The 24566-nt window shown below is 38.4% G+C and overlaps 1 protein-coding gene across 1 annotated transcript in view; it reads left to right on the top strand.

The window, feature by feature from the left end:
• The window catches only part of TPRG1 (tumor protein p63 regulated 1), a 332481-nt gene that overhangs the window by 221428 nt on the left and 86487 nt on the right, over nt 1–24566 (top strand). The window contains 2 exon segments of the mRNA XM_061193285.1: nt 619–832; nt 10118–10231. Of these exon segments, the coding sequence (XP_061049268.1) occupies nt 619–832; nt 10118–10231 (328 nt within the window).

Genomic DNA, 24566 nt, shown 5'->3' with positions numbered 1-24566 from the left:
TTTATTTATTTTTTATCGATTGATTGATTGATTGATTGCTATGTTGGGTCTTCGTTTCTGTGCGAGGGCTTTCTCTAGTTGCGGCAAGCGGGGGCCGCTCTTCATCGCGGTGCGCGGGCCTCTCACTATCGTGACCTCTCTTGTTGCGGAGCACAGGCTCCAGACGCGCAGGCTCAGTAATTGTGGCTCACGGGCCCAGTTGCTCCGCGGCATGTGGGATCCTCCCAGACCAGGGCACAAACCCGTGTCCCCTACATTGGCAGGCAGATTCTCAACCACTGCACCACCAGGGAAGCCCTGATAATGATTTCATACTGCTGTTCCCTTGTTCAGCTTCCTGTCCCTGGGAATAAAGATGGGGAAAATGGAAACACTTGCAGCTTCCTTTTCTCTGTCCAGAGGGTCTCTGCTTCTTTCCCCTGGTAAATGTCCACAGAGGATTGTAGAGTCTGTGTTATTGAACTGCATACATCAGTGCCTCTGCTTAGTTAACGTGTGGTGGGTTTGTCAGTTTCAGGAGCATCATTTGCTCACCATATACTGTTTTGCCATAGCTAGGACACAGGCGACTTTTTTTTTTTTTTTTTTCTGAGAAGATTGTTTCTTCCTTGTTTTAAGCTGAAGAAATGTCAACAATTGGGAGTTTTGAAGGATTCCAGCCTGTGTCTCTGAAGCAAGAGGGAGATGACCAAACCTCTGAGACTGATCAGCTGTCCACGGAGGAGGGTGACCCAGGCACCGTCTCAGGGCCAAGGCAGACTTCAAGGCCTCCAAGCGTGACTGAATCAGCACTCTACCCCAGTCGCTATCACCAGCCTTATATCTCACGGAAGTACTTCGTTACACGGGTAAAATAATAAAATCATGAATTTAAATACTACATAAGACTTCTCCTTAAAAATATCCTAATATCCTTCCATATACCACGTTTTACCAACTGTTTTCATGTTCGTTATCTTGTGTAATAGTCACAATAACTGTGAAGTAGTCATCCTTATCTCCATTTTATAGGTGAAGGATCTGAATTTCGGAGAAGTTAAGGGTCTATTTTTGACCACCAGATAGTATCAAGGAGAAGCAGGTCCTCCAGCCTCCATGGGTCTTTGGTTCCTCAGTCCTGTATTCATGCTAGACCTGACCTCAATAAATTAATGCTCTATGGAGAGAGAACCAGACTGGCTAGAATATAAAGCTGGGAGCCAGAGGGAGTATTTGTTGTAAGTCTGGAAAAGACATGGGTGATGGAGTGGAAAGGGTTGCTGAGCATGGGCTAAACCTCAAGGGTCTACATGGGCATGCTGGTATAACAATGCAGGGACAAAACTTTATTCCAAACCTGTAGCTGCAGTTTGGAGCTGAGCTTCTTCCCTGTGCATCAAAGCAGTGAGCTTGTAGGCTACCATCAACTGGGGGCAACATTGCAGATTGTGCACTGTGGCAACAGAGAGATTCTTCAAGTGTACATGGAACATCTCTTTGTTGAAAAAAATTTTTTTTCAACTCAAGTCCTAAATAAGTGGTGGCCAAGAGTTTGAGACTATTTATAATGCTTTAACTAACAAACCCTGACTTGTTAGCCTTTAAAATATATCTTTGGTTAAGATAAAGTTGTAGCTAAAGAGACTCAATGTGTGTGTGTGTGTGTGTGTGTGTTTGAAGATATATACCTATATTACCTATATTCAGTGACTCTTAACCTATATTCAGTGACTCATATGTGCAGAGAGCTTGGCATGTCCTATACTATATGTGTGTTTGTGCGTTTTTGCATAGGTAAAGCAAATGGTTTATTTTCCAAAGTATGAGAACTTTATTGAATATGCAAAGTTAAGCTTAAGATATAGCTGGGAAAGAAATCAAAGCATCCCTTAAAGTGTCCTTTTCTTTGATAGTGATGATGAGAGAAGAACAGGATTTGATGAGGGAAGAACAGTGATGAATGATATAGAATAAAGACTTTATCATTGGAAGCTGGTTCAATTAAGAGAGCTGCCTGAGAAGTCTATGCAAAGCTGTTGTCTTTGCATCTGATCATGGGTCTGAAGTTGCTATAGATCAACCAATTGGCTGTTGTGAAGTAGGAATAGGAAATAGAGAAAAACCTGAACCTGAATGGACAAACTGGAATTCCTTTTGACCAAGCGGCTCCCACCATGGAAAAATGGAACCTGTGTTTGTCTCCCACCAAGTTTGAACTTGAAGATGTGAGTCACTTTCAGGAGAAGCCAGTGCTCTTCTCCACCGAGCGAGCTGCACACTTACCCAGTTCAGGGAAGGAGGATCTGAGGGAGGAGGTCTGACTGTAACAAAAGGAGCTGTAGGTCCAAGGGCTTCCCCACCCCCTCCCATGCCATCAAGTAAACAGGAGGTTGGCAGCTGTGAACGTGAGCTGCACTTGGGCCTGATTGTCCTGCCCTGATCTTCAATAAGGGATCATGACTGATGTTTCACTTCTGCCTTTCAAATCTGACACAAACGTCTCTTGTGGCCAGCACTAATTTAGAAGCAGACAGAAAAGGAAATTCTAGAAAATGTAGTTCTAGCTTAGCTAAATTGACACAGTCTAAAGCTACAACAGAGCTTTTGTTTGTTTATTTATGTATTTACATGATGCTTTTATTTGTGTGGCTCTATGTAGCTTATAAAATACAGTTCCCTGGAGAAACACTGTGAGGTAGGCAGGAAAGGGCTTATCACTCTTGTTTTAGTGGTAAACGTATTGAAGTTTCAGAGGAGTGAAGTGACCTAAGTCATGTAATATTAGTGTAAGAGCTGTAGCTAGACTCTGTATCTTCTGTCTCTAAGTCCGGTGTTCTTTCTACCATAATGTACAATTGAACATATGGCCCCCTAGTAAAGGTTTTCAGTGATTGACTACGATTCATGTGAAGAACATCTTCTCCAACAGGTGTATAGAAAATAACTTTAAGTTCTCAAGAGCTTGGGAAAGGAAAACCTTCTTCTAATCTTATCAGTGAGTCTGAAGTAGACCTGAGGACTCTTTAGGAGGTATCTGTAAAGGCTACATTCCCAAGCAGTCAGCATTAACTTTCCTTCCGACCAAGAGACAAAATATGAAGAGGTTTTTTCTTTTTTAGCATGTGAGTATAATGAATGTGCTTTAATGCATATGAGGATAATGAAAATACGATTGTTGGTTCGACTGAAACAATGATAAATATTATTTTGAATAAATAATGATGCAGTTTTACTACCTTGTAAACCACAAATCTGCTGATGTGGTGGTAGCTGAGGAAATGGGAGGAGACATATGTATGTATGTATGTATATGTGTGTGTGTATATATATATACATATATATAAATTTTCTCATCTTCAAAGTATGGATAAAATATCAGTTTTTTTTTTTTTTGAATCTATTATTTATTTTTGCTGTGTTGGGTCTTTGTTTCTGTGCGAGGGCTTTCTCCAGCTGCGGCAAGCGGGGGCCACTCTTCATCGCGGTGCGCGGGCCTCTCACTATCGCGGCCTTTCTTGTTGCGGAGCACAGGCTCCAGACGCGCAGGCTCAGTAGTTGTGGCTCACGGGCCTAGTTGCTCCACGGCATGTGGGATCTTCCCAGACCAGGGCTTGAACCCATGTCCCCTGCATTGGCAGGCAGATTCTCAACCACTGCGCCACCAGGGAAGCTGAAAATATCAGTTTTACATGGGAGTTTAAATAAGCTAATTTTTAAAGAGTTCTTAGTACAGTGTAAGACGCATCTATTAACATTTCATAAACAACATCTCTTGCTATTTTAAATGCTTTCTTTCTCTTTTTTGCTGACTTGGCGTTCACATTTCTGTTATTGGTAATAAGGAATGATATTAAGATGCCCATGACCTCACCATGACCCCTAAGGTGAGATATAAATGTAGACGTATAGGGTCTGTAGCAGGAAAGAGGTTCAAATGAAGGAAGCTAACTGATTTTCTCAAGGGATAATTAAATCAGACCAGGGCTCTGAATGACTCAGATCTATGAAACATACATCATAATGTTTTGCTTCTTAGAGCTAAGGATGATCTGGTCCAGGGCTTCTCAGTCTTTATCGTGCAAACGGATCACCTGGAGAGCTTGTTAAAATACTGGTTTGATTCAGTGGGTCTGGGATGAGGCCTTAGATTCTGCATTTATATAAACTCTCTGGCAATGCTCATGCTTTCTGTCCACAGACCACACTTTGAACACCAAGTTGCTAGTCAATTCTCTCATTTTTAGAGGCAGCTGAAGTCCAGAGAGGGGCAGTGGCTCACCCAAGGTCCTAACAGTTAGTGAGCACTGACTTGCCCAAGAGGTTAGTAAGTAGCAAAGCTAACGTTAGAACAAATGTTCCCCAATTCCCATTCATAGTTCTGTGATCCCACGCAGTGATTTAAAATAAATCAGTTTATTACAGTGTAAGAATTTTAAGAATATATCTTGCAAATTCAGAAAAGCAGTAAGTGACTGAGTGGAGAAATTCCTTGGCCATGCATTTTATTTTATTACAGGGTTTTAAAATAATTTCACAGGAGGTGATTTATTGAAAAAAATTGGAAAATGTGGACAAGCAAGATAAAAGTCACCATAATTCCACAGTTCAAAGTTAACCAAAATATATGAATGTGCTTTTATACATTTTGGTGAATAACCTTACTTTTTTCTTACATGTACATTTTATTGTGCAAAAAAATAGAATTACATGCCAAATATTTATTATGTCAATAACTGTAGTTTCATAACACCATTTTTAACACTCTATAATATCTCGCTATGGGGATGTAGTACAATTTATTTAAGTTTTGCTGGATATTTAAGTTGGTTCTTGCTCATATCTGGAAAGGAAAGTTATTCCTTGGCTTGCTGAGGCAGGATGGCACTCAGTTACTCAGCTGCCAGGAGTGGACACCCAATGCTATAATAAGGAGGATCAGTATATGAGTTTCAAGCTGGATATGCAAAGATGTGACTGATATGAAAGTATAGATCAATTTAGGACAAACAAGACATTTTAAGCATCATAATATCGTGCATTAGATCACGTCTCTGAATACCTGGTCGTAAAACAAGCCAATCTGGTCCCTTAAACCTCTTGTGTTCTTTTATAGGTCACTCTGGGTTGTTGCTTTCTTCCCTCAGGCTTCCAGCCAATTATTTATTTACTGCAAATTTGCCCTTCTGATACAGCTTAGCAACATTCTTTCTCAGAGCCAGGAGGGGCCTCAGATAATATCCAACCCCACCCCTGAGACACACAGAGAAGATGTGGCTTGTCCAAAGGCAACCAGCAACTTAGGGGTCATAGCAGGCCAGGAACCCAAGACTCCTGGAACTTTCTACCACCCATCCACTGCCTCTGGCCTTGGACAATGAATGAGGAGTCACAGTAATGAAGGTCTGAACCACTTGCTATCAGTCTGCTTGGATAACCTTTTCCTCCTATTTTTGTTCATCTGCTATTATTGCTTAGACATATCTAAAAATGGCCTACTGTCTTCTCTCAACAAAAGTACCCCTCAAGGCTGATAACTTGAGGTATATTATGATAATCACTTTAGTTGTGGAGAGTGATATTCAAAAGCAACTTCTTATGAAAGGAGCAATACTTGATCCACATGGGGAAAGATATATTTAAACTCCCTGTAGGATTCTATATTTGCAGATACCTTATCAGAAAGTTGAAAGCGATTAGAGATGGGGAATTATCTCTAAATTTATACTTGAGAATGTAAATTACATACAAACTAATGGGACTAAAACTCTTTGATCTTTTAATATTTAATTAATGGTTCCCCATGGCCTTTTTATAGCCTGTGTTCTATTGTGAGTAACAAGATTTTAATAAGCAGGTTTGGGACTTCCCATTGTGTGGCAAGATGCTGTTGCCTTCATGACACTAATTTGACTTTCATACTCTCTCCTTTTCCCTCTTCTCTTACTACACGCTTCCCCATGTCTTGCTCTTGTACTGGGAACAACTAAATATATTGTATTGTTGTATTGTAATTGTCTGTGTGAGCTTCTTTGTGATTTAGAAATTATATATCTCACTGGGCAAAATGTTTCTTGACTCCCCTCCTTACACTGAAATCCTTTGAAGATGGTAGTAAAGTTGGTGTTTCTATCTGAGGGCAGACACTTAACAATCATGAAATAAGAAGCATTTCCTTCATTTTCAGGGAGAGACAAATTTGCCTGGGCTTTACAAATCACATCCAATTCACAGCTGGTTTTCTTACCTTATGAATATACCACAAAGCAAACTCTTTCTTGGTATGACGACACCCTCAAGGGGGAGCTGATTGTGTCTAAGTCCCTAGGAGCATTCCTTTCTATCTTGTCCCCTCCTCTCACTGTCTAGCTAAGGGGTCCAGTACATGGGAAAATATTAGCAGCAGACATGAATATTGTTTGTGTGACTACTGGCCCTGGGCTATTCCAGCTCAAGGAAACACAAGGAGACAAATACATATGTCTTTGAACTTTCCTCAGTATGTTTGTTTTGATTGAAAATATTTAGTGCTAGACTATTAGAGAAAATATTGACCATTAAGCTATGTAGTGACTTATCAGTAAGGATCCCCCTAATGATTTTTTCTTAAAATTTAGAATTAGAAATGTATGTGTACTCTCTTGCCAGGCTTTCTCTGGTCGAGTGATGAGTACGTATCATTCCATTATACTTTCTTATTAGTCTTAGATTGCAAGGAGTCTCAGAGCTAATTGTTCCATTGCAGTAACCATTTGATCCCCCAAACCCAGTACAATGATTTCCCTTCTATTTAATGTTAACAAGAAGAATGATAATAAAGTCTTCTATTCTTCAGTGTTACCTAATGTTTTCACCATTTCCTAACAGCTCTGTTACAGTTAATGATATCTTATCCATCTAACAAATGCTTACACTGATGCATGGAATGACAAGGTGACTTAACATGGGTCTCACAGCCAGCAGAAAGACTGAGATTTAAAACCTTGTCCTGGACACAAGTCAAAGTGTTCACACACTTTATTTCATTTTTGACACTAAAAGGCTGAAGTTAATTTATCATAGTAACCAATAATAACAAATGGAGGAGAGTAAAATACTCTATCAGGATACAATGCATAACTGTTCCATAGAGGCATAACTGATATTTCTACTGAAGGTAAGAATTCAGGCAGTGAGGACATGGACAGAACTCCAGAGACTTCCAAACTGTTCTATAAGGAATACACTTTATTTTTAATGTTTAACTTTTGAAAATGTGTACAGCCAAACAACACCCATCCACTGGGTCCATCCACCAAGTTCCTTCCCTACCCTTAGGGAACCGCTGTTAACATTTTCTATGTATCCTTCTAGAGTGACTTTAGGCCTGTACAAACACAAATACTTATTCTTATCCATTCTCCTCCTTTTCACACAAAAAGGTGGCATATTTACCCTTTCTTCTGAACATTTTTTTCCTTTCACTTAATAACGTATTTTGAAATCAAAGATTAGTACATGTTTCTTCATTTTTTACATATTTATCATATTTCATTGCATGGATATGTCCCATGATATACCTAAAAAGTCTACTATTGATAGATATTTGCATGGTTTCCAAGTTTTTGCTATCCACAAACTAGGCTGCAAAGGACACTTTATACATATGTCATTTTGTACATATGCAAGAGTATCTATAGTATAACTTCACAGAAATGGAATGTGTGGATCGAAGATTAGATCATTTTGATAGCTTTTGCCAATTGCCTTCCATAGGGAAGACAAGTAAGGTTTTGAAAAATTCTACATTCTTTTATTCATCTTTACATGTTTTTGGCAAAGTGTCTGGCATAAAAGCATCCAACAAAATGCTTATTTTAGGATTATTTCATTATTCTCCAATTCCACTTATAATTTTTTTCTTCTGAAAAGTATTAGTTTCACTATCAAGTTATATTAGCTTGAGGCAGAAATTATGTGAATACAGGAAAAGAGACAGGAAAAATAGCCATGATGAGTCATCAAAGAAAGCATCATTTTTTAGAGAACTTTGACCAGTGGGCCTAGTAGAGTCAGGCTGTATCATGGGGAGCCGAAGATGACGGGTGATGGGAGAATTGTCACAGAATCAGGAAGTTTCCCTGCGGGGTAGTCCAGTCCTACCAGCTGGATTACTGGAAACCAGTGATGTTGACACAGTCTCCTGTGTCAGTGGGAGCTCAAGGCATATTTGACTAGTGTCCCAGAACTGACTGATTTTATGACACACAGGTTTCAGCAAGCACGGGGTACCATACTAGCTTTCTGACAATCCTTTAACCAGCACCAGAGGATGACAAAAGAGTTGGAAATCATTCAGTCCCCTGGCTGACTGTCCAATCCAACAGGAAACTTGTTAAAATTGAAAATTAGAATCTCTCAGTGTAAAAGGCTATGATCATATTTTCTTAAAGATTTCCAGGAGGTTTTGATCATCAGCTTGGCTCAGAAAGCTTTGGTTCAGTCTACTCAGTTGTCTTATAGATAAAGAAGTGGAAGCCAAGGAAAGTTAAATAATTATCTGTAGGTCACAGAATTTATTCATGACATATCTGGACTATGAACCCAGATCACTCAATTCTCTGTAGTTGTCCTATCCATTTGCTGGATGACTTGTGCTGTGTGGAATGAGTGGAAGGGAGGGGGACAGCTAAGTACGTAAAGTTCTGTACCATTTACTACCATTTCATCTGAAGCAGCTCCATTCTTTTCCTGTATTTTACATGTGGACTCATATAAGATTTTTCTTAACTGATGGACTCTGTGGCCAACGTCTTTCAAAGACTTTTATCATAGTCTGAGAAAACAAGCAAACCAAAATCCTACAATCACCTCACCTCTGGGAGAAGATATTTGAATGGGTCCTAGCCAGGCTAGTATCCCCATTTCCTTTTGGGAGAGAAAGATCTCAAGCTAAGAGGATTAAGAATGTTAATGTTTATGGAAGATTAGGTGTCTAGCATAAAGCCCTATTATACAGAGAATATATGAGAACTTGTAACATACTTGTCCCAGGGTTGGGCATGAGACCAGCACTGTGTTGTAGGCCTGGAAGTGGAATGTCTGGGTTTCCTGTCTTGTCTCTGTCACTTCTTAGCTGAGTGAACTTGACAAGTTATATACTTCCCTACACAGACCCCTGTTTTCACACTTATAAAATGGAATGACTTATAATAGATAAGCCCTTGGCTATAGTGGTTCTCAACTTTGGCTATACATTGGAGTTATCTGGGATGCTTTTACAACTCCTGATGTACTGTTATGTGAATCCCGTCCACTGAGTATCTGATATAATTGGCCTGGTGCACAGCCCTGGCATTAGGATTTTCAAAAGCTCCACCGGTGATTCTGATGGGTAACCAAGGCTGAGAGTAACTGCCTAGAGAACAATGGTGCTTATAGTAGAGTCCCACACCAATAGCATCACCCAGGAACTTGTTAGAAATGCAAATTCTCAGGCCCACCCCAGAACTACTGAATCAGAAACTCTGGGGACAGTGCCCAGAAATCTGTTTTAAGACACACTTCAGGTGATTCTGATATGTGCTGAAGTTTAAGAATCACTGAGCTAGAGGGTCTATGAATTTATTATTAAGACAGGGCTAATCCATTTTTAAGCTAGAGGCAGGCTCATAGTAGGAATTCCTTTTGGATAAAGGTAAAAAAAAGAGAGGTAAGGACACAAAAAATTCATTTCCCAGAGCCAGATAAAATTATAGTCAGAATATTGGAAGAAGCTTTCCTCCTTTGTGTTTTATGGCCATGTACTCTTTGAAGAGAGAAAGGTTAGATTTTAAAAATATATGTATTGCTAAATGCATTGAACTTCCTGATACACATTTGTTTATTAGAAAAACTGGTGCTCTGAAAATGACTATCTTCATTTCTATGAGAAAATGTGAGTTAGATTATAAAAATCTCACAGGGCTTGGATCACTTTTGTCCCACCCAAGGAGAGCAACTTAGTAATTACCAGAGTTTAAGACTAAGCTCTCCAGCAGGCAGTGCCTACAACAAACAGGCAACTCCAAGAATTATCTTTCCTGGTCAACTTTTTGGAGGAATTGCTGGGATATAGTAATTAATCATAAGCATGAAGAGGACTCAGTCTTCTCTAAACTAGGTATTCTCTTTTTCCTACTCAACCAGGGGCCATTGAGACTGCCACGGAAGTCTTGAAAGGCCACATTGCCAAGACTTCTGGAGAGAAAATTCAAGGCTTCTGGCTCTTGACAAAGTGAGTAGTTATGACTAAGTGAAGAGCAGTGGAAATCTAGCCTTTTCCTTGACAACACCATAATAGAATAGGAGATGGCCCAGTGGAAGAATTTCTCCTGGTTACAGTGAGATAATTGATTGACATATCCAGCTGGAGAGTAAAGTTTCATGGTGCCCCATGGCTGATGGTATGACCAGGTTTGACTTCTACCACTGTTTTCCAGGCTAGTTGCTTCACTCAACCATCACTGTGACTACCTTAGGTCAGGCCCTCATCAGGGCTCTCAGGGACCATTGTATTAGCTGCCTAACTGATCTCTCTGGTTCCAATCTCTGTTTCTTGTAAGCACTCTCCCTCCAACCACATCAGGCTACTAACCACCCCACTCTGGGTACAGTGGAAAGGAAGGTTGGGAAAGAGGATGAATGAGATCAACATATACAGTGTGAATTTTATCATTAGGTAAATTGGGTACAATAACATGAGCAACAAAACTAGGGAAATCATGCAGGATAAAGACAGGCCACCTTGCAGGTGGGGAGGGATAGATTGGGAGTTTGGGATTGACATGTACACACTGCTATATTTAAAATTGATAACCAACAAGGACCTACTGTATAGCACAGGGAACTCTGCTCAATATTCTGTAATAACCTAAATGGGAAAAGAATTTGAAAAAGAATAGATACATGTACATGTATAACTGAATCCCTTTGCTCTACACTTGAAACTAACACAACATTGTTAATCAACTGTACTCCAATATAAAATAAAAATTTAAAAAAACAAAACAAGCAAATAAAAAGCCCTCAAAAGAAAGGCCACCTGTCCAGAGTTAAGATAAAAAAACAAATCACACTTAAGTGCTTTTCACTTTAATGACTGCTCCATTCACCCTCAAGGCTTATCTTAGCTACAGGGGTTTTCATTGCCAAAGACACAATGAAGATGGTTAACTTTCTGTCCTACCCTGAAACTCTAGTGTCTGTGTGACCTTTTTTTCACCCACCAGGTGAACATTAGGAATGCCATGGTCCTTATAATAATACGTAAAATATGCACATAATAAGGGTAAGAGGCATCTCTTTTCTTCTGCAGAATCCATGATATTAAATGGAGAATGCAATTAGAACTCCATTTGAGATACTTAATTGGTTCAGTAAGTTTTCTTGGTAATACAATCACCAAAGGTTCCAGCTGAAAAGCTCAGTCATTTCTACACCTGAGTGAAGAATCATTTTATCTTTCACTTCTGGGAGGGACATCTTCTTTGAATAAATTTTAGGAGGACAACACTGGAATGTTTAACCTTCCAGTCGAGCAGAACAAATCCCTCAATCAAAGGAATGCAGAACCAAATAACATGTGAATCCATCTTTCTGACCACCATATCATATTTTTGTTTCAAATGGGTTCCAAAAATTGAATTAAAATGAATTTTTGAAAACCAAGTTGATAAGTTCTGAGCATTTGTGTCTTCATCTATGAATTGTAGATAATGATATATACCTGACAAGTTGTTATGAAAACCTAACAAGGTAACATTGTAAAATTCTTAGCAAAGTCCCTAGCACATAGTGGATTTTCAATGGACATCAGTGTCCTTCCTCTGTTCTCAAGTACTAACTATTGGTAAAAGGCAATAGTTTTTGACGTTGTTATTGGTAGCCTCTACCTTTATTTCTATCTTGTCCATCTCTATCTCTATCATCTTTGGGTTACCTTTAATGGAAAGTCTTTTAATTTATTCACTTTCACCAACTTACATTTCATTCTCTTCTCTCCACCTCCCATCTGCAGAATAAAATATGATTTGTGCAAATGAAAAGGCTGTCTTGATTAAGCGAGATGTCTACGTAAATTCTGAAGGTCACATCAGAAGTAAACACTTACCTATTTTGTTTCTACAATGTATCTCACTTTTTTTCTACAATATATCTCATTTCATTTCTACAATGTATCTCGTTTATAAGAAAGAATGCACAAATGTGGTCTTTCAAATCCAGTGGTGGCTATTTTTGAATTCTCAAATAATAGAATCAGTAATTTCTTTAATGGTGCATATTTTGTTTGGTTTTATTTGTATAGAAGTTTGACTTGTTTTTTTGTTTGTTTGAATGTTTCTGTTCAGTGATTACAATGGCCTGTAGATATCAGTTTTCGAAAGATAAATCTGATTGTGTGATCTGCATTGAGGTTTAACACTATAATTGTGTGCTTGATTTAACATCAACTAGGATGATTGCTAACACCAGCAGTTTTCAGGTAAATATGAACAGCTTTGCCCCAAAGACGCAAGTCTTGTACCTACCTCTGAACCTAATAGGAAGCTCAGAAAGTTGGTAAGAACTCTCTGGCAACTAGTTTTCTATTTCTCTTTTGTCTTGTGGTACCCATTTATATTAAGGACAACAATGAGGCATGTATCCTGTGCATGTAGAATTTCAAGCAATCATATTTGCTTATTTGCTATCAGACTTTCTTCCTTTGCACATTGGAACCCATTTCTCCTTTTTAAATGGTAGTGATTTTGTGCTCTTTTTTGGTCATTCTTCTCTCTCAAAATTCTTTCACTTGTCCCACAACCCTCCATCAAAATCTGCTTTCAAGAAAAGATCTGATTCCAGTCGTTTTTACCAGAGTAAGACATTGCCAGTTTCTTTTCTTTGCCTGTTACTCTTTGTAGCTGGTTCAGACTGCCTTCATGTAATGGAAGGAGGTTCCAGTTGTAAAGAAAATGTTCAGGCATCTGGACTAAATGAATGGGCTCCCATTCACTGTGACTGTTCAAGCAGAAGATAGGAAGCTGTTTGTCAAAGGAGGGGCATGCATAGGTTTTGAATGACCTTTCAGACTTAAGTCCTCTGTTTATTTGTAGTGCAGCAACAAACAGCAACAGCAAAACCAATCAAACAAAAAACAAAACCTCCAAAATAACAACAGCAAGACTGAACAAAACAAATGTATAAACACACAGGCCCAGAAAGGTGAGAGCCTGGGCTGCTCTTGTCCCCTTTCCTCCTTTTTCTAATGGAATAAGACCCATCCATTCCTGCGAGTTACAGGGGCTGTAACATAGACCAATTTCCCCAGCCTCACCAACCACACAAGACTCTTTTCAAGCATAACACTTTTTTTGTATGTGACAGAAAAGATTGGGCTTCATGTACATCAACTTTCAGTTCCTTCTGGGTAGATGAGAAATCCCTGGCTACTCATCAGTGGTTTAAAGAATATCTGCTTTCAAACCAGTATTCCAGTTTCAGAATGATGAATAGTAAAAACCCTTTTAATGTAGTATATAGCACATGCAAAAGTATCTTCATGTCCATGAACTTGCTTTACCTTCCCTATGTCCTTGTTAGTTGTATGATTCCCATTTTATAGATGAGAGGTGGAGACCAGGGAAAATGAAGTGGCCAGATGAAGATCCCATAAGTGATAGAGCAAGAAAGATGGACCACCACACCCCTGCATTAGCTGGGTTATGATTCTTTCCCCAAGGATATACAGTATAGATGTGGGGTGACTAATAAGCCCAGCTCCATCTTTAGTCATGGTTGGTCAGACTCCTAGAAGTAGTTTGATATAGGAGGGCAAGGTGGGAGCTGTTGAGAGGAAACTTGAAAAGGGCTTATGAGCCTTGTGTATCATGTTTAAGAACTTCGATTCTATCCCTCAGGTGATAGGGAGGCTCTGATGGGTGAGAACATGTGACTGTATTTATATTTTATGAAGATCACTAAAAGTCCACAATCCCTTATCCAAAACCCTTGAATCAGCTGAGAATTTTTCATATTTTGGAAATGTAAAACAATGCATATGTTGTTTATTTTATGCCCCAAGTGGAGGTCTGGGACAACCCCCCATAATCAAACATATTAATATCTTTGCAGGGAAACGTGATATTAAAAATAGAATAAATGGTCATGCTGGTTCAGATCTGGTTTTACTGCAAAGTGAGTTTGCACCACGGCTGCAATTTTCAGAGCTTTGTTGAATTTGAAATTGTGGATCAGGGTTTGTGGCCCATACATGTTTGAAATGTGGAGGATCAATGAATGGGTGGGAGGCTAGGTGACATATTAGATACTTATGCAATATCCATGAGGGTCTGATCCAGTGGCATGCTGGAGCTGGTTCACATGTGCTCATAAGAGGTGAATGGTAGGATTTCAGGAATTTTGAGTCAGTTGTTAATTCTTAAATTTAAATTATATACTTTTACAAGTTATTATTATATGTAAAATTAAATTAAATTAGTTTCACCCCCAAATAAATTTTTTTTGAATTTTATTTTATTTATTATTATTATTTTTAACATTTTATTGGAGTATAAGTGCTTTACAATGGTGTGTTAGTTTCTGCTCTATAACAAAGTGAATCAGCTATATGTATACATATATCCCCATATCCCCTCTCTCTTGTGTCTCCCTCCCAACCTCCCTATCCCACCCCTCTAGGTGGACACAAAGCACCGAGCTGATCTCCCTGTGCCATGCGGCTTCTTCCCACTAGCTATCTATTTTACATTTGGTAGTGTACATATGTCCATGCCACTCTCTCGCTTCGTCCCAGCTTACCCTTCCTCCTCCCTGTGTCCTCAAGTCCATTCTCTACATCTGTATCTTTATTCCTGTCCTGCCCCTAGCTTCTTCAGAACCTTTTTTTTTCTTTTTTCTTTTCTTTTAGATTCCATATATATGTGTTAGCGTATGGTATTTGTTTTTCTCTTTATGACTTACTTCACTCTGTATGACAGACTCTAGGTCCATCCACCTCACTACAAAATAACTCAATTTCATTTCTTTTTATGGCTGAGTAATATTCCATTGTATATATGTGCCACATCTTCTTTATCTATTCATCTGTCGATGGACACTTAGGTTACTTCCATGTCCTGGATATTGTAAATAGAGCTGCAATGAACATTGTGGTACATGACTCTTTTTGAATTATGGTTTTCTCAGGGTATATGCCCAGTAGTGGGATTGCTGGGTCGTATGGTAGTTCTATTTTTAGTTTTTTAAGGAACCTCCATACTATTCTCCATAGTGGCTGTATCAATTTACGTTCACACCAACAGTGCAAGAGGGTTCCCTTTTCTCCACACCCTCTCCAGCATTTTTTGTTTGTAGATTTTTTGATGATGGCCATTCTGACTGGTGTGACGTGATACCTCACTGTAGTTTTGATTTGCATTTCTCTAATGATTAGTGATGTTGAGCATCCTTTCATGTGTTTGTTGGCAATCTGTATATCTTCTTTGGAGAAACATCTATTTAGGTCTTCTACCCATTTTTGAATTGGGTTTTTTGTGTTTTTGATATTGAGCTGCATGAGTTGCTTGTAAATTTTGGAGATTAATCCTTTGTCAGTTGCTTCATTTGCAAAAATTTTCTCCCATTCTGAGGGTTGTCTTTTTGTCTTGTTTGTGGTTTCCTTTGCTGTGCAAAAGCTTTTAAGTTTCATTAGGTCCCATTTATTTTTGTTTTTATTTCCGTTTCTTTAGGAGGTGGGTCAAAAAGGATCTTGCTGTGATTTATGTCATTGAGCATTCTGCCTAAGTTTTCCTCTAAGAGTTTTATAGTGTCTGGCCTTACATTTAGGTCTTTAATCCATTTGGAGTTTATTTTTGTGTATGGTGTTAGGGAGTGTTCTAATTTCATTCTTTTACATGTAGCTGTCCAGTTTTCCCAGCACCACTTATTGAAGAGGCCGTCTTTTCTCCATTGTATAGTCTTGCCTCCTTTATCAAAGATAATGTGACCGTATGTGTGTGGGTTTATCTCTGGGATTTCTATCCTGTTCCATTGATCTATATTTCTGTTTTTGTGCCAGTACCATACTGTCTTGATTACTGTAACTTTGTAGTATAATCTGAAGTCCAGGAGCCTGATTCCTCCAGCCTCGTTTTTCTTCCTCAAGTTTGCTTTGTGGTCTTTTTTGTTTTCATACAAATTGTGAAATTTTTTCTTCTAGTTCTGTGAAAAATGCCATTGGTAGTTTGAAAAGGATTGCATTGAATCTGTAGATTGCTTTGGGTAGTATAGTCATTTTCACAATGTTGATTTTTCCAATCCACAAACATGCTATATCTCTCCATCTGTTTGTATCATCTTTAATTTCTTTCATCAGTGTCTTATAGTTTTCTGCATACAGGTCTTTTGTCTCCTTAGGTAGGTTTATTCCTAGGTATTTTATTCTTTTTGTTGCAATGGTAAATGGAAGTGTTTCCTTACTTTCTCTATCAGATTTTTCATCATCAGTGTATAGGAATGCAAGAGATTTCTGTGCATTAATTTTGTACCCTGCTACTTTACCAAATTCATTGATCAGCTCTACTAGTTTTCTGGTAGCATCTTTATGATTCTCCATGTATAGTATCATGTCATCTGCAAACAGTGACAGTTTTACTTCCTCTTTTCCAGTTTGGATTCCTTTTATTTCTTTTTCTTCTCTGATTGCTGTGGCTAAAACTTCCAAAACTATGTTGAATAATAGTGGCGAGACTGGGCAACCTTGTCTTGTTCCTGATCTTAGTGGAAATGCTTTCAGTTTTTCACCATTGAGAATGATGTTGGCTGTGGGTTTTGCCATATATAGCCTTTATTATGTTGAGGTAAGTTCCCTCTATGCCTACTTTCTGGAGGGTTTTTGTCATAAATGGGTGTTGAATTTTCTTGAAAGCTTTTTCTGCATCTATTGAGACGATCATATGGTTTTTCTCCTTCAATTTGTTAATATGGTTTATCACATTGATTGATTTGTGTATATTGAAGAATCCTTGCATTCCAGGAATAAACCCCACTTGATCATGGTGTATGATCCTTTTAATGTGCTGTTGGATTCTGTTTGCTAGTATTTTGTTTAGGATTTTTGCATTTATGTTCATCAGTGATATTGGCCTGTAGCTTTCTTTTTTTGTGACATCTTTGTCTGGTTTTGGTATCAGGGTGATTGTGGCCTCGTAGAATGAGTTTGGGATTGTTCCTCCCTCTGCTATATTTTGGAAGAGTTTGAGAAGGATATGTGTTAGCTCTTCTCTGAATGTTTGATAGAATTTGCCTGTGAAGCCATCTGGTCCTTGGGTTTTGTTTGTTGGAAGATTTTTTTTTTTAATTATTTATTTATTTATTTGTTTTGTTTTTGTTTATGGCTGTGTTGGGTCTTCGTTTCTGTGCGAGGGCTTTCTCTAGTTGTGGCAAGTGGGGGCCACTCTTCATCGTGGTGCGCAGGCCTCTCATTATCATGGCCTCTCTTGTTGCGGAGCACAGGCTCCAGATGCACAGGCTCAGTAATTGTGACTCACAGGCCTAGTTGCTCCGTGGCATGTGGGATCTTCCCAGACCAGGGCTCGAACCCATGTCCCCTGCATTCACAGGCAGATTCTCAACCACTGTGCCACCAGGGAAGCCCTGTTGGAAGATTTTTAATCACAGTTTCAATTTCAGTGTTTGTGACTAGCCTGTTTATATTTTCTATTTCTTCCTGGTTCAGTCTTGGAAGGTTGTGCTTTTCTAAGAATTTGTCCATTTCTTTCAGGTTGTCCATTTTATTGGCATATAGTTGCTTGTAGTAATCTCTCATGATACTTTGTGTTTCTGCAGTGTCAGTTGATAGTTCTCCTTTTTCATTTCTAATTTTATTGATTTGGGTCTTCTCCCTTTATTTCTTGATTCATCTGGCTAATGGTTTATCAATTTTGTTTATCTTCTCAAAGAACTAGCTTTTAGATTTATTGATCTTTGCTATTGTTTCCTTCATTTCTTTTTCATTTATTTCTGATCTGATCTTTATGATTTCTTTCCTTCTGCTAACTTTGGGTTTTTTTTGTTCTTCCTTCTCTAATCGCTTTAGGTGTAAGGTTAGGTTGTTTATTTGAGATTTTTCTTGTTTCTTGAGGTAGGATTGTATTGCTATAAACTTCCCTCTTAGAACTGCTTTTGCTGCGTCCCATAGGTTTTGGGTCATCGTGTTTTCATTGTCATTTGTTTCTAGGTATTTTTTGATTTCCTCTTTGATTTCTTCAGTGATCTCTTGGTTATTTAGTAGTGCATTGTTTAGCCTCCATGTATTTGTATTTTTTACAGATTTTTTCCTGTAATTGATATCTAGTCTCATAGCGTTGTGTTCAGAAAAGATACTTGATAGGATTTCAATTTTCTTAAATTTACCAAGGCTTGATGTGTGACCCAAGATATGATTTATCCTGGAGAATGTTCCATGAGCACTTGAGAAGAAAGTGTATTCTGTTGTTTTTGGATGGAATGTCCTATAAATGTCAATTAAGTCCATCTTGTTTAATGTATCATTTAAAGCTTGTATTTCCTTATTTATTTTCATTTTGGATGATCTGTCCATGGTGAAAGTGGGGTGTTAAAGTCCCCTACTATTATTGTGTTACTGTCGATTCCTCCTTTTATGGCTGTTAGCATTTGCCTTATGTATTGAGGTGCTCCTATGTTGGGTGCATAAATATTTACAATTGTTATATCTTCTTCTTGGATTGAACCCTTGATTATTACGTATTGTCCTTCTTTGTCTCTTGTAATAGTCTTCATTTTAAAGTCCATTTTGTCTGATATGAGAATTGCTACTCCAGCTTTCTTTTGATTTCCATTTGTGTGGAATATCTTTTTCCATCCCCTCACTTTCAGTCTGTATGTGTCCCTAGGTCTGAAGTGGGTCTCTTGTAGACAGCATATATACAGGTCTTGTTTTTGTATCCATTCAGCCAGTCTGTGTCTTTTGGTTGGAGCATTTAATCCATTTTCATTTAAGGTAGTTGTCGATATGTATGTTCCTATTTCCATTTTCTTAATTGTTTTGGGTTTGTTGTTATAGGTCTTTTCCTTGTCTTGTGTTTCCTGCTTAGAGAAGTCCCTTTAGCATTTGTTGTAAAGCTGGTTTGGTGGTGGTGAATTCTCTTAGCTTTTTCTTGTCTGTAAAGGTTTTAATTTCTCTGTCGAATCTGAATGAGATCCTTGCTGGGTAGAGTAATCTTGGTTGTAGATTTTTCCCTTTCATCACTTTAAATATGTCCTGCCACTCCCTTCCTGCTTGCAGAGTTTCTGCTGAAAATCAGCTGTTAACCTTATGGGGATTCCCTTTTATGTTATTTGTTGTTTTTCCCTTTCTGTTTTTAATATTTTTTCTTTGTATTTAATTTTTGATAGTTTGATTAATATGTGTCTTGGCATGTTTCTCCTTGGATTTATCCTGGATGGGACTCTCTGCACTTCCTTGACTTGATTGACTCTTTCCTTTCCCATATTAGGGAAGTTTTCAACTATAATCTCTTCAAATATATTCTCAGTCCCCTTTTTTTTTCTCTTCTTCTTCTGGGACCCCTATAATTTGAATGTTGGTGCGTTTAATGTTGTCCCAGAGGTCTCTGAGACTGTCCCCAATTTTTTTCATTCTTTTTTCTTTATTCTGCTCTGCGGTAGTTATTTTCACTATTTTTGTCTTCCAGGTCATTTATCCGTTCTTCTGCCTCAGTTATTCTGCTATCGATTCCTTCTAGAGAATTTTTAATTTCATTTATTGTGTTGTTCATCATTGTTTGTTTGCTCTTCAGTTCTTCTAGGTCCTTGTTAAACATTTCTTGAATTTTCTCCATTCTATTTCCAAGATTTTGGATCACCTTTACTATCATTACCCTGAATTCTTTTTCAGGTAGACTGCCTATTTCTTCTTCATTTGTTTGGTCTGGTGGGTTTTTACCTTTCACCCCAAATAAATTTAAAACAAAGGTAATATACTCAAAATGCCTCATCCTCTGATGATTTTACTTCACTTTGCTGTTATGTATGCTCTGGGGGTTATTTTTGCCTATTTTATTTGTGTGGTGGAAATAATACACGACAGTGTGTTCCTGCCCATCTCTACCAACTGGATGTTCAGTGATATCAGGTTGGTAGCTTGGAATTGGCCCCGGTGGCAGCGATTATCCCATGGAAATAAGCAAACTAGAGATCAGAGTTTGATCTATTGTTTTGTTTATTGTCTAAACTTAAGAAAGTAATAGAGGATATATTAACAATGCAGATTAAGTTTAAAAGTGAGTCGTGTCTGTGGCTATAATATTGTCATAGCACAAAAAAGTTGAGGAAATATACTTCCAGAATTCAAAAACTATTATCCAATTCAGCAAAAAGTCACCTTTTTCATTGGTGAATGGATGAAGTCTGGACAGGTGGCTGAGGAAAGATGAATGCCAAGCAGAGGTTGCAAGGTTGCAGAGGGTCTGTGTTCTGCCTGGGGCAGAGGACATTGGCTGTTCACGCATCAACCTGCTGACTCCCAGCCTAAGCTGGAAATTCCAAAAGGCCTCTTCTTCCTCTGTATCCCTTTAGTGCTCTCTACTGCAAAATCATAACATGGGGCACACTTGAAAGCAGAAGTGCTTAAGGGAATCTGATGTTTATCATAGAGCATATACTGAAGTGTGCATTAGGAACTGAGAAGCAATAAGCTGATAACTGACATAGCTGGGCTTTGTGGATCTTTGTGTTTAATCATCTAGGAGGAAGGAGTTCCGGGTAATGCTTGGGCTTTGGCCTGGCAAACTGATGGGCTGTCTGTGCCACAATTCTAAGTTAAGAAGGACATGGTAACTCTACCTTATTGAGAAACCACCATATGCCAAACATTGGAGGAGAAACTGTGCACACAGTCTCACTTAATCCTCCCAACAGTCTTGTCATTCACTTTTTACAGAACTTGTTGTATAAAGTTGTGGCGAAAAAAATGTGTCTGAGGCGTCCATAGAGCCTCCTCATAGTGGTATTGAATAGATGGTTCTACATATGTGTACAGATGCCATCTCCATTAGTTTTCAAAAGGGACAGTAATCCTGACATATTTATATAGGACTGCCTTCTATAGGTGCTAAGGGCATGAAATAACATTAAGTCAGTCAAAGCATTTTCCAAGGGATATCACCCAAACTAGTGCAGATTAACTCCTTTGAGATGTTCTAAATTTAGACAGATATATCATTCAGCAGATTAGAAAAATGAGTTTGAAGGCACTTGGGTAGCGAATACAAGGAGGATGGACAGAGAGACCAAAAGGAGAACTAGAGAGATGCTATCAGCTCCAGCGAGATCCCAGTTAGCTGAAACCATTAAGAATACCCTAAGGTATTCTTAAAGTGTACCATATATACTAATATGTATAAAATAGATAACTAATAAGAACCTGCTATATAAAAAATAAATAAGTAAAATAAAATTTAAAAATTCAAAAGAAAAAAAAAAGAATACCGTAAGGAGACTTCAAGTGACTCTCAGGCTTCCAGCCCAGCCCAGCCCATTTAGGAATTTTATAACTTTACAGCTGTAAAGACAGGATGATGTTTATCTCCTCCTCGTACTGTCTTTCTTGGCCCTCTGGGAAAGGACTTTTACAATAAATAGTGCATATGCTTTTAGAAGTGATCCATTAAGCCAGTACCAAGGAGAACATCTTGACACTCTATTGAGTCTCAGAAAAGTGCGATACGATGGCAATGACGTGGCTCTTCAGCCAAATGTACTCAAGATGTCTTTGTCTGCGGTGGTTAAGGAGGCGGGAGGAGATGGGATCTTCCCTCCACACACATTAGTGTGAAGTGGTGGTGAGGGTTTTTGTTCTCATCCCTCTTATTCCTGAATGAGAGGACTTGCCTCTAGTGGCTGGGATCAAGTAACTCTTGTTCTTCATCTTCATGGCAAATACTTTCAGCATGTTTCATTGCCTACCTTTCCCGAAACCCACCTAGGTTTTTATCCTCAGACTTTGGTGAAATCCGACTAACTATCTGTGTCAGACATAAAGACAGTAGAATGAAAGTGAAGTCCTGAATTTGGAATCAGAAGACCTGGGTTTGATTCCTGGCTCTGCTACTTATTATCAGTGTGATAATAAGTGAACTTGAGTGGGCTTTCCATTTTGTTTTTTTAAATTAGTGAATTTGTTTTAATACAGTCTCTAATCCATTAGAAATCCACTGCTCTTGAAAGAAGCACAGCTACTGTTAATTTTTGGTATATATAATTCCAGCTTTTCTCCATGCAATTTTCTGTCAAAGATTTTATAACATTAATAGATAACATTTATTGAGCACTTAAACTGTACCTTGCGATAAGTGCTTTCCATGCATTTCCATTATATTTGTATAATTTTATAATTTTGATGATCTCTAAATGGCATTTTTCTTAGGTTTTTTTCCTCATATTTTTCTTGGTTATCTTGCAGTTTTTGTAAAGTATTAGACAATTACTTTTAAACTGTCAGTGGCTACACAAATGTAAATGTTTATATTATCCTTTTAAAATTGAAGCACCAAGTAAGGGAGAGTTACCAGTGGGCCAGAGTAACATTTCACAATTGGAAAGAGAAATGAAAATATATAAGACATTCTCCACTTATTTTTTGATAAAAAATAGTAAGTAATATTCCTGTAGCACTTTATAGTTTAAAAATTACTCTTCTTCATTTAATTCAATCTTCATAGCAATTGTCTGAGGCAGGAAACATGAACTCCAATTTGCAGATGAGGAAATCAAAGCTCAGAAGAGTAACACGTACAAAATAGATAAACAAAAAAGACCTACTGTATAGCACAGGGAACTATACTCAATATCTTGTAATAACTTATAATGGAAGAGAATGTAAAAAAGGAATATATATGTATATATATATATATATATATATGTATGTATTGTATAACTAAATCACTTTACTGTACACCTGAAACTAACACATTATAAATCAACTATATTTCAATAAAAATTTTTGAAAAAGAAGAGTAACACAGCTCTAAAGTAGCAGAGACAGGGCTCCAATGCATTATGCTGCCCTGACTTTTGCTAAAATGGTCTTTTGCTACTGTGCCCGGATTCCATGTGTGTCCCTTATCAGATTGTAACCCAGTGGTTAAACTCAGAATTCTGTTTCTTGGGCTTGGTGGGGTAAGTGGAATTGTGCAGGGCATCTCTGCTTAATTTAGGATGATTTCCCAGAAGAAAGAACTATCCTAGATGTTTAAATAAAAAGAAAGGCATCCAGGAAGCGAAGAAACGTTGAGGCACGGGAGACCGAACGATTTCCCAGGCACAGGGTGCCACTGGAGTTCACTGATCCCCAAAGCAATGCCTGTGTTTGCTTTCACACTTGCACTCATATTTGATCCTCAAACAGACCCAGGGAAGAAGGCAAGGAGGAATGATTGGCTTTATTTTCTGGTTGAAGAAACCCAGAGATTAAACGACCTATCTAAGGGCAACCACTTATTAAGGGTCACAGGACGGCTTGACTTCTCGGGACCTCTCTCTCAGCCCAGTTGTCTTCTCACTGTACTGCTCTTGCTGCCTTTTGTGATTTTTTTCATCTCCCGACACAGCCATCACCACGGTTTAAATTGGTTAAATGATCTTTGTGCCTGTGTCTGGTTTCTTCATTGATTGTCTATTGTTTGCAGGGAGGAGGACAGTGATTCCTTGGGCAGGTTCAGAGACCTTTTCCTCTTTTCCTCTCCAGATCTTTCTGGCCTTGTGTTGTCCATTTGACTTTATTTAGTCTTTTCCCAGAATCAAGTAAAAAGTCAGATACTTGTAGGGAATGGTGGCTGCCGTTGATGGGCTAAGGTCAATCATACTTTATCTTGTCACAGTATAATTAGGAATGCTGAACTACTTTTGTAATGAAAAACACTGCTACTAATAATTTAAAAAATAAAGACACACACAAAACAAAAACCCCAAGTAAACTGAGGAATCAGGGACTGCTAAACATTTTAGTCATGAATAATAAATGTAATGTGCAAATTAACAACCTGAAATGTATCTCCTACCCAACCCCATTCATTTTTGCATACTTTCATTTATTCTAGACTTTGCTACTCAAAGCGTGGTCTTGGAATCAGCAGCAGCAGCATCACCTAGGAGCTTGTTAGCAATGCCGACCCTCAGGACCCACCCCAGTCATACTAAACCTGAGTCTGCATTTTCATAGGATCTCCAGTTGATTCCTATCATTAAAGTTTGAGAAGCACCGGTCTAGATCACTCTCATGCTCATGCTCTGAGGATATCAGTGGATTCTCACTGCCTATATACCCTTCTGTTGCATCTTTAAGACCCTACATGTCATGGACCGAATTTCCCTTTCCAACCTTATTTACCATTATGTCCTTTAACAAATTCTACCAGTCAAATTGAATTGCCTGCTGTTCCCCCAAAGTTCCTGACACAATACCTTGGCTTCATGATTGTACTCATCTAATTTGCTCTATTTGGTATGTTTTCTCTCCTTCCTGTTCATCCAGACCTTTCCTGTCCTTCAGGGACACTATACCTATAAAG

Source organism: Eubalaena glacialis, chromosome 6 (assembly GCF_028564815.1).
Source record: "Eubalaena glacialis isolate mEubGla1 chromosome 6, mEubGla1.1.hap2.+ XY, whole genome shotgun sequence".
NCBI classification, from domain to species: domain Eukaryota; kingdom Metazoa; phylum Chordata; class Mammalia; order Artiodactyla; family Balaenidae; genus Eubalaena; species Eubalaena glacialis.
Note: the sequence above shows the minus strand (reverse complement) of the source record. Positions and strands in the feature narration are given on the sequence as shown.